The sequence below is a fragment of the Camelina sativa genome, chromosome 9 (assembly GCF_030686135.1).
Source record: "Camelina sativa cultivar CO46 ecotype springtype chromosome 9, ASM3068613v1".
Classification (NCBI taxonomy): Eukaryota; Viridiplantae; Streptophyta; class Magnoliopsida; order Brassicales; family Brassicaceae; genus Camelina; species Camelina sativa.
Genome location: NC_141888.1, coordinates 35,444,886 through 35,459,027, shown reverse-complemented (window position 1 = coordinate 35,459,027; position 14,142 = coordinate 35,444,886). Strand labels below are relative to the sequence as shown.

Below are 14,142 nucleotides of genomic sequence, written 5' to 3'. Positions count from 1 at the left end.
CAAAAAACGATATTTGACTTATATATTCTGCCTTTATCTTTTGTTTTTTTTCCTCTTTTTCTGTTATGAATTTCTCACATGTTTCTTAAAAACAATATCTAAAAATATTAAGAATTTTGCCCACAAAATTACGTACGGACAAACAAAGAATCATTATATGAAAAATAATTTACCCGATAGTTCCATTTGTAAATCCTAAATTTCAGCATTTCACACATAATATATATATATATATATATGTATTTCCTAATATATAGGACTACGATATATGAAAGATTTCTGTATTAGAGATGCAATGCTCCTTACTACTTAGAATGTTTAAAGCTAAAGACATTCTATCATATATAATCCATTAAATCTATAATACATAAACATAATAAATTAAATTGTTATCCATATGAAATATAATAACTTCATAACCTTTTTGTCTAACCCGACTAAAATACAAATCGAATACTAAACTGGTATGAGTTGGGATTATGAATGTTAACATTCCTTAAAAATATTTTTACAAATATAATCCCACCTATACGTAATATATTATAAATCTAATAACAAACTTGGTTTTTGAAATCAATCCCGCACGTACGTGCGGGTCTAAACATAGTTAACTTGTACAGCGTTATGGTCAGATTTGTTGACGAAGAAAGTTTGAAATGGGGCTCATGTATATTAGAAACCTGATTTAATGGCAAATACATAGTTCAAGTTCCTATTGATTCCTATCCTCATGACAAAAAAAAAAAAAAATTCATCTTTTGATCTTTGTACAAAACAACGGTTGATTTTGTTAAATCGAAAATTGTTATTAAAAGCCAAAAAAAAATCTAGAAGCAAAAATGAAATGAAATATTATTCGATTCGTTAAGATAAAGCCCGGCTCAGCCCAAGATTAAGGCCCAATTCAATCCGTCACATTACATCTCTAAAAATCGACCAAGTTTAATAAAACCGTCAAGAGACAAGAGTCGCCGGAAAAATTACAGATTCGTTCAACGCGGCGGCGCGATGAGGTTCCGGTACGCTATGGTCTGTTCGTCGAATCAGAACCGAAGCATGGAAGCTCACGCTCTTCTTAAAAGACAAGGTCTCGACGTTGCTTCGTACGGGACTGGGTCTCATGTTAAACTACCTGGACCATCTCTCAGAGAGCCTAACGTTTACGATTTTGGAACTCCGTACAAGCAGATGTTCGATGAGCTCAGGCGCAAAGATCCTGAACTGTATCCTCTTTATGATGCGTTTCTGTGATTGTTTGCTTACCGATCATTGATTTTTTCAAATCCCTAAGTTTGTGTTGGTCACTGCTTCGTGTCTCAGTCTTCTTCTAGTGTTGTGATATTCGCAAATTTGCTTACTTTTTTAGGCTGGAAACTGTAATTTTGCTATTCAAGTTGCTTAATTTGTTCCTGATTACATCTTCCAGAACACTTATTTATTGTAAATCCTGTTATTTTTATCCTTGCTTATGGGCTATGTTTGTTCAACCTTTGATGTTTTGTATAGTACTCAGAAGCATGTTCATTGGGTGTTATAGTGAGACTTGTAAGCTTTTGAGTTTGATACCTTAACTGTTTCATTAGGTACAAACGGAATGGTATATTGCAGATGCTTAAGAGGAATTTATCTGTGAAGCTTGCTCCTCAAAGATGGCAAGATAATGCTGGTGATGGTGTGTTTGATGTGGTTATGACTTTTGAAGAAAAGGTTTTTGATTCTGTCCTTGAAGGTAATCCAAATCCTCCCTATCTTACGGTTTAATGCTTTGTTTGAAAATTGCTTCATCCTGAGTGCTCACTACGTAGATACTCATCTCACAAACTCTTATGATATTGGAAGAAAAATTGCGGGATCAGCAGATGTGTTCATCAACTTATCCCCATTTGAAGAACATTGAAATGTGATGTGGTGTTTCCAAAACAATCTTCGTTTGGTAAATTATGTCGAACTAGTTAGGATAGATGTTTTTACATATAAATTGATGAAGTCGTTAAGCATTGACAATTCATGTGAAACCTAAAAGTTCTACAGGGTGCTCTTTCGTGTAACTTAGTTTGCTTTTATCTTGCTGTAATTGTTAGCTGAAAAACGATTGCAATCCTAGTTTGATAGAACTGTCTGGTTTTCTTTCTGTGTAGTGATACAAACTTTCCTGTGTCTTAATATCTTTTTCTCAAGAAGTTGGATTTTCTCTACGAATCTGCAGATCTTAATAACAGAGAACAGTCACTTATGAAAACCATACTTGTGATGAACTTGGAGGTTAAAGATAACCACGAAGAAGCAGCTATTGGTGGCGGCTTGCCTTGGAACTCTGTCAAGAGATTGAAGGGAATGAAACATGGGAAGATTCGATCGATGACATTGTTGCAGGATTTGAGAAACAACATAGGCGGAAACTGGTCTATAGCATCTCATTCTACTGAAGAGACCATCATCAGTCGCATTAACGGTCAGATTATGTAGATTGCTGTTCTGTGGCCCGAGTCTTGAGATGCTACACACATTAGTAAGTCATTGGTTTATATGCTTTAGGGTTAAATACTTGGGAGTGTAGAAGAAATTGCTTGTTAGAAACTGAGAAATTGTCTTCTAAACACCTTCCTTTGTTTGTTGCCTTTCCTCCTTGCTAGAAAGTTGAAAGACCCTTGATGAGCTATGTTGCAATAGAAATGCGTTTTGTTTGTGTGTTGACATATCTAAAAAAGAGTAATTAAAAAAGGTAATAAAAAACTACAACAGAGAGAGGTGACAGTACTAGTCTTTACCCAAGCATTACTTCATCTTTAATGTCACAATCAAAGTTAACGTGTATATTTGAAACCCAATTCGTGTACCAATTGAATTAACCCGACCCCTAAAATCATGTACAAGTCAATGCAATGTTTCTAGCAAAATCCCCAAGCCCGTGAGATTAGATGACGAAAAGTAGTCCCTTCAAAATTCATAATCGTGAGCTTGACTATATATATAAACGTTCGTTCGTCCCACGGTTCATAATATATATATGTTTGTTTCAGAACCACCCAAATATACACACGAAAATAATGAACAAGAGCCACGAGACGCAAGAAGACCCTCTTACACAAGAAAGTCGTCATCATCTTCATCAAATCTTCATATCCAAGATAGTCAAATCTCATAGATTCTTCCAAGCCCTCGTGTTGTATTCTTTTCTTATCGGTTTCGGGTTCGGACTCGGCTTCATACTCAACGTTCACATAAGAAACCTCTCTTTCAATCCCCAACTCTTTCGTCTATCCTCTACTTCCTTCTCCTCCTCCTCTTCCTCCTTTTCCAACTCTTCCCTCTCTCCACAGCTTCAACCGCAGCCAGAAAAACACGTTTCCCTGAAAGAAGCGGTTGATGATGAAGGGCAAAAAGATCATTCTCTGGTGGAGCCGGAGAACGTGATGCATAACATGACGGAGGAGGAACTCTTCAGGCGTGCATCGAAGATTCAAGAAATGACGTTGAATATGACAAAGAAAGTGGCGTTTATGTTCTTAGCAAGAGGGAAGCTTCCTTTGGCTAAACTGTGGGAGAGATTTTTCCAAGGCCATGAAGGTCTTTTCTCAATTTACATTCATTCTAGTGACCCATTTTACGTTGACGACTCAACACCGGAAACGTCGCCGTTTTACCGCCGGAGGATTCCAAGCAAGGTCAGTCAATTTTTTTTTTTTTTTTTTTTTTTTATACGTTTTTACAAAGAAAAATATATAATTGAGGTAGTCGAATTATTCAGCCTAGATATAAAGTCGAAAACAGTAGAGATATTATAAATAGTTACACTTGTTTATGGCAATTTTTCTTTCTAAGAAGTCTAGCTAGCTACTTTGAAAATTAGCGTGGTGCTAAAGAAGTTTCATCCAAAAGAAGAGAGTGACAAAATTAAAGAACAGTGTTTAGCATTAATATTTCTTATTTCTTTCAACTCGTTACGCTTTGGCGTTGCTAATTATGATTGCTAAACAAAACATTTACGGTAACATCATCTGTGACTGTAAATGTTCAAGGCCTATTAATTTAAAGAAAAACGTAGATCAGCCTCTTTTTATTTACTTAAATAATGATAATACATTTCAAGCCGGGTCTACTTATATACTTTATTTAGAGCTTAGGTGAGTTACAAAATGATACGTGTCGAAGAAGTTAGAAAAGTCGAGAAGACAGAAGTAATTCGACATAGAGATATTTCAAGGACACGAACATATATACTGTATTTTTTTTTTTTTTTGTTATAACTTTTGGTCAGAATGATGCTGTATTTAATTAACAACACCAAAAAAAAGTATTCAAGAAAAAGTGGCACTTGACCTACACCAGTTGAGTAACCCATCATGTAACAGACCTGCTTATTGTTTCACTAAAAAAAATTTCAACATATTGTTTCTCTTAAGAACCAAAAATATAAAGGCATATATAAAAAACAAACAGTTAATACAATAAGGTAGCAAAAAGTCGTATATTAGGATCTTTCGTATATGTCGACCGTCTACGTATGCCTCTTAATTTCCCTTTCAATAGATATCATCATATACTATATAAATAATATACTATCGTTGAGTAGTCTATTATGCCTATACCGACATATATATATTTATATTTTCTTTTTGGTCAAATATATATTTAAATTAAACTCAGTTCATTGTATTGGTAAATAAAAGTAATAATATCACGACTCATGTACGAGGATTTTCTTCTTTGCTTTATGTAGGAAGTGAAATGGGGAATGGTGAGCATGGTGGAGGCTGAGCGGCGGCTACTGGCCAACGCTCTGCTCGATGCAGGAAACCATCGCTTCGTCCTCCTCTCGGAATCGGACATCCCTCTCTTCAACTTCTCCACCGTTTACTCTTACCTCGTAAACTCTCAACACTCCTACGTCGACATCTACGACCTTCCCGGACCAGCAGGTCGAGGCCGCTACAATCGCCGTATGTCACCAGTCATCAGCCGCAGCAAATGGCGAAAAGGCTCTCAGTGGTTCGAGATAGACCGTGAGGTAGCTGAAGCCGTAGTCTCGGACACAATTTACATTCCTGTGTTCAAGAAACATTGCCTTTTGGGATGTTATGCCGACGAGCATTACTTACCGACGCTTGTCCACGTCATGTTTCCGGGGAAGAGCGCGAACCGGTCGCTGACGTGGACTGATTGGTCACGACGAGGGCCGCACCCGAGGAAGTACACTCGGCGGTCAGTGACTGGGGAGTTTCTGTCGAAGTTGAGGAATAGAAGAGAAGGGTGTGTGTATAATGGGAAGAAGAGCGAGAAATGTTACTTGTTCGCTAGGAAGTTCGATAATAGTTGTTTGGATAAATTGTTATATTTTGCTCATAGAGTTATGGGATTTTAGTTTTTCTATAGATCACCTGGCATTATACGACTCGGCTAATCTGTGTGTTTTGTGTATCTTAAAATTTGTAATTACAATACTTCACATATTTTTTTTGTATTTTCTCTGAGAAATTTTATTTAACTGCTCCTTGTTTAGTCATCTTCTTTCCTTATGTTTTTGAGGCCCATTTATTTGTTCGAAGTTGAAAGGCCCAATTGTGTAATAAAAACTTGTTCATCTTCTATTAACTCCTTGTGATAATAACTAGAAATGATTTATATATATCTATCGTAGTGTTAATTTTATTCGAGACGAATATTTGTAATTGATCATGCAGTCGAGTCATTAATAATGTAGTACACTAGGATTCAACCCACGGTACACCGCGGGACAATATTTTTAATTTTAAAAATATAAAATTTATATTGGATTTATTTGTTATTTTATTATTATTTTATTAATTTTAAAAATATAAAATTTTACAGTTATTTGATATAAGTATTCAAAGTATAGGATTTTTGTAGTATTTTCAAGGTTTTAACCCGTGTGGTATATGTATAGTCTAGTAATACATTTATCTCCTGGTACATATCTAAAAGTGTTTTAAAAATTTTTTTTTACTTAATTCTCTATATGGGATTAATGCCAACCATCTCACCAAAATCAAAATAAGTTTTTGCGTAAAAAATATAATCAAAATAATTTTTTTTTATTAAGTTTAATTATGTTAATTGTTTTACCAAATTAGCATATTTTTATAGTTTATAATTTTTTCTATGTCAATATATATAGTTTATGATAATTAACAGAACCGTGTGGTATATGTATAGTTTAGTAATACATTTATCTCCTAGTACATATCTAAAAGTGTTTTTAAAAAAAAAACAATTTCACTTAACTCACTGTATGGGATTAATGGCAACCCGTCTCACCAAAATCAAAATAAGTTTTTGCGTAAAAAAATATAATCAAAATAAGTTTTTTTATCAAGTTTAATCATGTTAATTGTTTTACCAGATTAGCATATTTTTATAGTTTATAATTTTCTATGTCAATATATATAGTTTATGATAATTAACAGAATTTAATTTTTTTTGGTAACTCCTCAAAAAAATAAAAAATAAACCAAATTATATAGGGGGTTTCAACATATTTAATGTGATATTTTATAATTGGATTTTCTGTTTAGGAAATTTATTAATGTTAATATAATTATAGAGATTGTAAACTTTTGTTATGGAAAATCTGTTGTATATCATTTAAATTAGAGAGATTCTAGCATCCATAAAAATAGTTTTAGAGATTTAATGGGTTAAAACTTTAACGGGTAGAGTTGTTTTTAGAAAAATCGGAATGTATAGATGTTGTTAAGATTTTATGGCAATAAATGTAACAAATGTTCAATTTAAGAAAGTTTAATATTTAAGTTTCTCTGCAATGTTATTTATGGAATTGATTTAGGGGTTAATATTGTAAAAACAAATTAAATAAGTAAAACTTAAAGGCATAAACCAAAATGTACTTAAAAAATGTTAATATAGATTAAAGAACATCACTTTTACCGGATCTGGTAAGTTCGTAGAGACTGTGATTCAACTGCTAATTAAAAAATTAACACAGTTTAATCTTGCAAGTGCTAAAGCGTAATTGTCGTGGCATGATCAAGCGTTAATACTAGTTTTTAAATATGTGGATAAAACCATAACTTTTTCAGGTTTTTAAAATAATGAACCTTTTCGTTTAGTATATATGAAGAGTCGCCAAAAAATAATGTTTCAACAATTTATTTAATCTTCAAGTTTCTCGTTGTTTGATTAGGTGATTCGTTTGTTCAGGTACGTAAGTAATATAGATATGATTGTTATTTACTGATATTATATAAGGAGATGGCTCGAGCTCATATAATAAGCACATGCGCATTTAATCTAAACCATTAATTAATCTAGTAACTAATAATTATGTACGTACGAACGCGGCCGTTTTGTTCCGAACGCGGACGTTTTATTTGTTTTTAAAGTATACTGAAACTCAGACTAATATTTTCCAGTCTCCAGTAGGTTAGCATGTGATTTTGTGGACTAATGTTTTTTTGGTATCAATTATGGACTAATGTTTACCTAAAGATTATCTATTTTTGTTTGTGGAAAATTAGACATAAAATATGAAATTTTTAGAAGATGTTTTAGAATATTTTCAATACAACGTACAAAAATATTAATTGAACCCACACAAACTTGGATTTATGGATATAAAAAATAAAAAATGTTGCTAATTTAGTAACAAAAGGCTGGTTCCCAAGAAAGCACTCCTCTTCTCTTCCTATACGTTTTTTCTTCAAGACTTTTCCAACTTTATCTTTTGTATCATTACGAAATTATATGCAAATGCATTAAAAAAAAAAACAAAAAACTATATGCAATGGGTTATTCGTTTATTACTCATGTCATAATTTACCGAAGAGTTAAACTACCAGGAACATGTTTTTTTTTTTCTGATTACTATGAACATGTTACAAACTAACACGCAAAGAAACTGTAATATTTTTGAGTTCGCCACCACCAAAAGTGAATAGCAATTCGGAATGGGCTTTTTATCATTTAGATATATCAAACTGAATAGATGTTTTTGTATTCTTTTGAAATAACAATAACGTCGTGACAAAAGTTAGGTGAGTGTGACGATACAATTTATCATCGAGGCAAATCGCTATAATTAGATAACGCTGCCAAGAATATATATTTTTGATGTTACAAAAAAAAAAACAGAGTAAAAAATTTAGTTAAAAAATCAGTTTTTTTTTTTAATAGAGGCTAAACAGAGTCGATCGATTGTGGCTAAAACGTACAACAAGTTTTGAGAGAAAAAAAACTGAGATTGAAAACCCACCCAACAAGAAATTACCTGAGTAGAACAAATCAATTTGACGAACCTTCTTAGAAATCATTCACTAGATGATCATCCTATTATTATATAGAGTTTAATATTAATGAACTCACAATAACTTGGATAAGATTAATCTTCTTTAAACACAAGCCATTCTATATTTAAAAAGACGATTGTTATATATTTTCTGGTTTAATAATAGCTTTGATAAATTTTATTATTCGGATATTGTAGGAAAGGGATGCAAACCAAAAAAAATGCTATAATACGACTTTCATTTTATTGTGATTAAAAGATAGTAGTTTGATAAAATGTATACTACTATATAAAAGGTGTTTGTTGTTAACTTGTTATACGTATGACATATTTGTCGACGAGACCAACCAAAACTGGGGTTATTACAAATCTAATTCTACCTTTTTTTTTTCTGACATGAATTTAAGAAAAGAATCTGATCCTGTCTTTTTCTCTGATTTTCATAATTTTCTAATTATGTTTTAGAGTGTGAAAAAAAGAAAGGGTTGATTAGATGATTGATTTATCATAAATATGTTGATTATCAATAGTGTTAAAATTGGTGAAGAATAGAACAAAAATTCTCTGAAGAACGGACCGGATCAGCCGTTTAGTAGCAGTGCTCTTCACAAGATCAGATTTTATTAGCCATTAGATCTAAAAAGCATAACAGTTGAGAAGATCAGAGCCATCCACTTGTCAACCAAGGACTCTTTCTCTGTAGGGGTTGACGTCAAAAGTCTCCTTATTTATGACGCCATAAAACGAAATTTCGACGTGGACTTCTTTGGTGTGTTGCCAGGTTGTTTCCTTTGTCGTTCTACGAACCTTCATTATTTCCTCTTTTATTTTCTCCTTTTTGTGTTAATATAGAGACCAATAGACTAACCCATATATATATACTTCGTCATTGCCATTTTAGCTTATGTATCGAAAACATCACTAAACCTAGATTTCATCTAAGCTCTCTCTCCTCTCTCTCTCTCTTATAACTCCAAATATGGCAGGGAAGAGGTTATTCCAAGATCTTGATTCCGACCAAGAAAATAAGTCCGATAAACGAATTAAATCTCTACCATCCCTTTCCTCGTAATTTTTTTTTATCACAAAATTAATCTTGATTCTTTTTTCTGTTTATTTCTTATATCTTGGTCATGATGAATCATTCCTACATCCCTTATCTTTGTTTGGAACATGTTCATGCTTGTATTTTATGTATATGCTCTATCTCCCTCTCTTTCTTTGTGATCGATCTTATCCACAAAAAATATATAATATCTTCTTTTATTTTACTACTCTTGAACATTTGTTTTCTGACTTTATTTTTCACATAATAAACTTGTGTTTCTTATTACTTTTTTTGTCCGGCCAATTTCCAGTGTGCTTGGGGCTTTCATCACAGAGAACACCATGAAGAACTTTTCTTCAGCCCTAGAGCCCGTTCTTCGGAAAGTTGTAAGTACACTATAATTCCACTTTAATTTTGTTTGTTATATTATATATACATATTAAGACTATATATATGCCAATATTGTATGAGTAGCACTAGATTAATCGTATCCATATCTGTACTCTTAAAACTGACAACTCATAGAGTTAGAGAATTGAAGATATTGTATTGTCAATTTAACAAATTGAGAATTAGAGATACATATTTACCATGTTTGATCATATGCATATAGTTAAGTAACAAGTGTTACATACAATAATACGATTCTAGGATTGACGATGTCTAATGCGAGAGTTGGAACTTCATAAATGATAAAATAAGAAAGATTCCATCATGTTGCTAGTATTATAAATACATTCTATGTACAACAAATATATGTATTGATGTATATACTTGCATACATATATCATATATAACACATTACACATACATTATTTAATACTCCATATATCATAACTTCATAACTTCATAACTTCATGATTCATTAAGATAATACTAAATACTTACAAAGTTATAATTTTTTCTGGTATTGATAACAAGACCTCTCTAACCTAACATTTCAGTCAACTAAATATCTAGAAATGAAAAACAAAAGACTGGTACACACATACACATATGTAATATATATATATATATATATATGTGTGTGTGTGTGTGTGTGCTAGTACCATTGACAATATCTGCATCGGTCTACACATTTAATTTACAAAATATGTCTTTTTAGCACTATATAATTTTGTTTGGTGAAGTTTGTTGTTTTAGATTCTTAAAATAAAGTCGGAGATACGGCCTTTAGTTTCTGTTTCATGTATACATTCATACATAATATCCAATAAAGCTGATGGGGTACATAGTAGTGTGTTACACGAAAAATTAATAGCTAGTAGCAACAAATATAATAGACATTAGCTAGTAGTTTAGTACATTTTTTAATAAAATATGAAACGGCAAATTGATTTGTTTATAATAACTCTTTTGGTGATGCATGAACACAACAGGTAAGACAAGAAGTGGAATATGGAATAAGTAAACGATTCAGGTTCTCTCGGTCATCGTCGTTCCGGTTGGAAGCTCCGGAGAATACTACTCCGACATTTAAGTTGATGTTCCGTAAGAACTTAATGAAACCGATTTTCACCGGAAGCAAAATCAGTGACGTGGACAACAATCAACTTGAGATAATCCTTGTTGATGATTCAAACAATCCAGTGACTCTCGACCGTCCGATCAAACTAGACATCGTTGCTCTTCACGGAGATTTTCCTTCGGGTGACAAATGGAGTAGTGATGAGTTTGATAGTAACATCGTCAAAGAAAGGGATGGCAAACGTCCGTTACTTGCCGGAGACGTATCTGTGACGGTGAGAAACGGCGTTGCAACGATCGGAGAAATCGAGTTCACAGATAACTCGAGTTGGATCCGTAGCCGTAGGTTTAGAATCGGTGCGAGAGTTGCCAAAGGGGGTAGTGATCAAGGTGTCACGGTTTGTGAAGCCATGACTGAAGCAATTGTTGTTAGAGATCATCGTGGAGAATGTAAGTTTATTTACTTAATTACTAGTGATTATTTTACTTTAACCTGAAAATAATGAAATATATTACAATTAAATCTATGCATCATTTATATATAAAGAATTTTGTGCTTATATTCGTTAAGCAGTACTCCACTATAGGGATGTGACAGTAACTTATCATCACTAGCTAAAAGCATGTTTCAATTATCTTTGAATTGACCATTGATATATGGCATCTTATCGATTACACTCTCCATCATATACCCTTTTTAGTTTTTATATTGATTCTAATCATTCTATGCAATATATGCGTGCATTCGTAATACGTTAAATTCATGTTTTGTTTTTATTAAAATTTATTGTACTACTATTTTAAAATTTTCGTTATTAAATCTTTTTTTTTCAACAAATAAATCTTCATATAAGGTTTTGGTTTGATCTGTTTTTTTTTTTCCTTTTTTTTCTTTTGTTAGTCGGTTTTATATCTTTTAAGACAACCTTAGTTTTTAGCTAGAAAAAAAAAAGTTATATTAAACTGTTGAATTTGTCATGATATGTTTTGTCTACAAATATTATTTCTGTTTACTTTGTCTTTACATGCACAACCACACAGATTTTTTTTTTTTTTATGTCGACTGTATGCAAACGACTGTCCACTTTATTATAAATGCCTAAAGTCTTTTGGTCAATATGCTTATATCTTATTAATTATTGTTATTACTTTTTCTTATCTTATTATTAATTAATAGTTGATTGAGTTATATAGTCTATTCACTATGAAATCATATAATTTGAACATCATTACACGCAAATCCTAATTCTTAATCTGATGGGTTCAACAAGAAACACATGCATAAAAGCGGATATAGATAATAAAGTAAGATGCATAGTAGAAATTAAATACAAATTCTAAATAGTTTTGTTTTGTACAACTTGGGGTTGGTGAAGTGTACAAGAAACATCACCCACCAATGTTAGAAGACGAAGTGTGGCGGCTAGAGAAGATAGGCAAAGATGGGGCCTTTCACAAGAAGCTCTCCTCTAACCAAATCAAAACCGTCCAAGACTTTTTGAAGTTATCAGTCGTTGATCCGGAAGAACTTCGTCAGGTTTAAATTATTATCTAAATTTGGTATTGTTTGACCCCAAAAAGTTTATAAGCATTAGAGAACTAATAGTGTTAATTTTGTTTGTCAATTTATATACAGATTTTGGGGCCTGGGATGTCTGATAAAATGTGGGAAGTAGCATTGAAACATGCTAGAGAGTGTATTTTGGGAAATAAGTTATACATTTCCAAAGGACCGAATTATATCATGATTTTGAATCCGATATGCGAAGTTATGAAAGCAATGATCGATGGTCATGATTTCTCTAGTCAAGAAGCCCTGAATCAGGTATACATATACCTAGCTCTCGATGATTATATATATTGAATGATATATTGGTTAGAAACTGTATTTACATTTCGTCTTTGTTGCAGCGCTACGTTAAGGACTTAGTTCGAGAAGCTTACTTAAAGTGGGACTTGTTAGAAGAACGAACGAACGAGGCTGCTCTTTTGACACAAGGTACTTTTAAAATAAAGCCGATGTAATCACCAACTCTGTTATTATGTATATATAATTGCTCAATATCGTTGATTATATTAACTGAATTTAAATTACAACAATGATACATAGGTGATGAATTGGACCAACAATATGCAGCGGGCCAGTCCCACTACCAGAACATGGAAATCAATAGGTCATACCAACAAAACGGATATGTTCAAGAGAGTCTTGTTACAAACAATTTGGCGATAGTAAACGAAGGGTACATAACGACTCCACCGGGGATCGGTATATGTTTCACCGGATCTTCGTCACAAAACAACCATATAAACCCCTTCTAATTCCTCATCTGTCTACTACGTTAGTATTGGAAGAAGGACACACCCTGTCTACATGGTAAAGACATGTATAATCTATATCTGCAAATCATTATTGTACATAAAAAAGTGTGAAATTTAGAGTCATATATATATTTTTCGTTGAATGGTATAACCACTTTGTTCACGTTTTCATGTAAATATGAAAACGTTGTTTTTTTTTTACCATTCACCTTTTTTTTAACAAGTTTTTACGTTTTTATAAATGTTATTCCGACTACATATATATGTACTTTGTTGAAAGCATCACTGTTACTCAACTTAAATGTCATTGTCTCTTAAGCAAAAGAAGAAACATTCACCTAACCAATCCTAATTTACACAAGCAATGGCAAAAAGTGAAATCGAAGCTTAACAATTGGAAAAATAAAGGTAGAATCTCTAAAATGACATTTGATTATCTTAATCTTGTTTAATCTAGCGTAGTAGTAGTAGTAGTAGTAGGAGTAATAGTATCCCTACGAAGCTCCTTGACGACAGTAGCGAGAGCCTCAGGGTTAAGACCAATATCGCAAAGAGCAATGAGAACTGACAAAGTATGTCGATCTAGCCCCGTCTCCAATATGTTCGACATCCTAAACACCAGCTCTAACGACTCTCTCGCTGTTTTAGCTGCTTCCTGATTCATACTCTGTCCAACATTATCCACGACCAAAAAAAAAACTCAATTTTGACTTTCGGAAACGATTCAATTTCATAGTTTCCAATACTATTTAATCTTATCTAGTACAGAGATCCTACGAGGATTGAGGAAAAAAAAACGAACCGATTAAGCGACGGGGACAACGAACGGCGTCGAGATCTAAGATCTTGAGATGAGATGAGTTGAGAGAAACGATTCTCGATTTCGTGATCGGCGGGACAAGACGACGAGAGAGGGCTAAACAGATATCTTATTAGTACAGTAGTTTTTTTAAGAGAATAAACCATTAGCCGGTTTGGGGAAGATTTAACTAGTTCAGTTTAAATCAAGTCGGTTAACGTAACAAAATCCGCCGGTTATGGT

At 32.8% G+C, this 14,142-nt stretch overlaps 3 protein-coding genes and 1 pseudogene across 5 annotated transcripts; 3 read left to right on the top strand and 1 right to left on the bottom strand.

Annotated features, from left to right (window-relative positions):
- Positions 1–940: 940 nt before the first annotated feature.
- Positions 941–2,760, top strand: LOC104712999 (uncharacterized). The gene is given in 4 exon segments (XM_010430019.3): positions 941–1,223; positions 1,584–1,729; positions 2,207–2,296; positions 2,299–2,760. Coding segments are annotated over 4 exon segments (579 nt in total). The 5' UTR covers positions 941–1,008; the 3' UTR covers positions 2,427–2,760.
- A 139-nt stretch (positions 2,761–2,899) lies between these two features.
- Positions 2,900–5,503, top strand: LOC104712998 (glycosyltransferase BC10). Its single transcript, XM_087466528.1, has 2 exons — positions 2,900–3,665; positions 4,721–5,503. The coding sequence occupies exons 1-2, from the start codon at positions 2,919–2,921 to the stop codon at positions 5,360–5,362; spliced, it is 1,389 nt and encodes a 462-aa protein (XP_087322654.1). The 5' UTR covers positions 2,900–2,918; the 3' UTR covers positions 5,363–5,503.
- Positions 5,504–9,114: 3,611 nt separating this feature from the next.
- LOC104712997 (protein SAR DEFICIENT 1) lies at positions 9,115–13,402 on the top strand. Of its 2 annotated transcripts, none has more exons than XM_010430014.3 (7): positions 9,115–9,331; positions 9,622–9,697; positions 10,691–11,228; positions 12,155–12,315; positions 12,415–12,603; positions 12,690–12,777; positions 12,889–13,402. In XM_010430014.3, exons 1-7 carry the CDS (start codon positions 9,243–9,245, stop codon positions 13,098–13,100), a joined length of 1,353 nt encoding a protein of 450 aa, XP_010428316.1. In that variant the 5' UTR covers positions 9,115–9,242; the 3' UTR covers positions 13,101–13,402. The 2 variants fall into 2 exon arrangements, with proteins under 2 accessions (XP_010428316.1, XP_010428317.1); XM_010430015.3 differs by having other exon boundaries at positions 9,168–9,457.
- LOC109126228 (mitotic-spindle organizing protein 1B pseudogene) lies at positions 13,389–14,039 on the bottom strand (annotated as a pseudogene). The gene is made up of 2 exons (XR_015566531.1): positions 13,903–14,039; positions 13,389–13,767 (listed from the first exon to the last, which is right to left on the bottom strand). The product of XR_015566531.1 is annotated as a mitotic-spindle organizing protein 1B pseudogene (transcript).
- Positions 14,040–14,142: the final 103 nt, after the last annotated feature.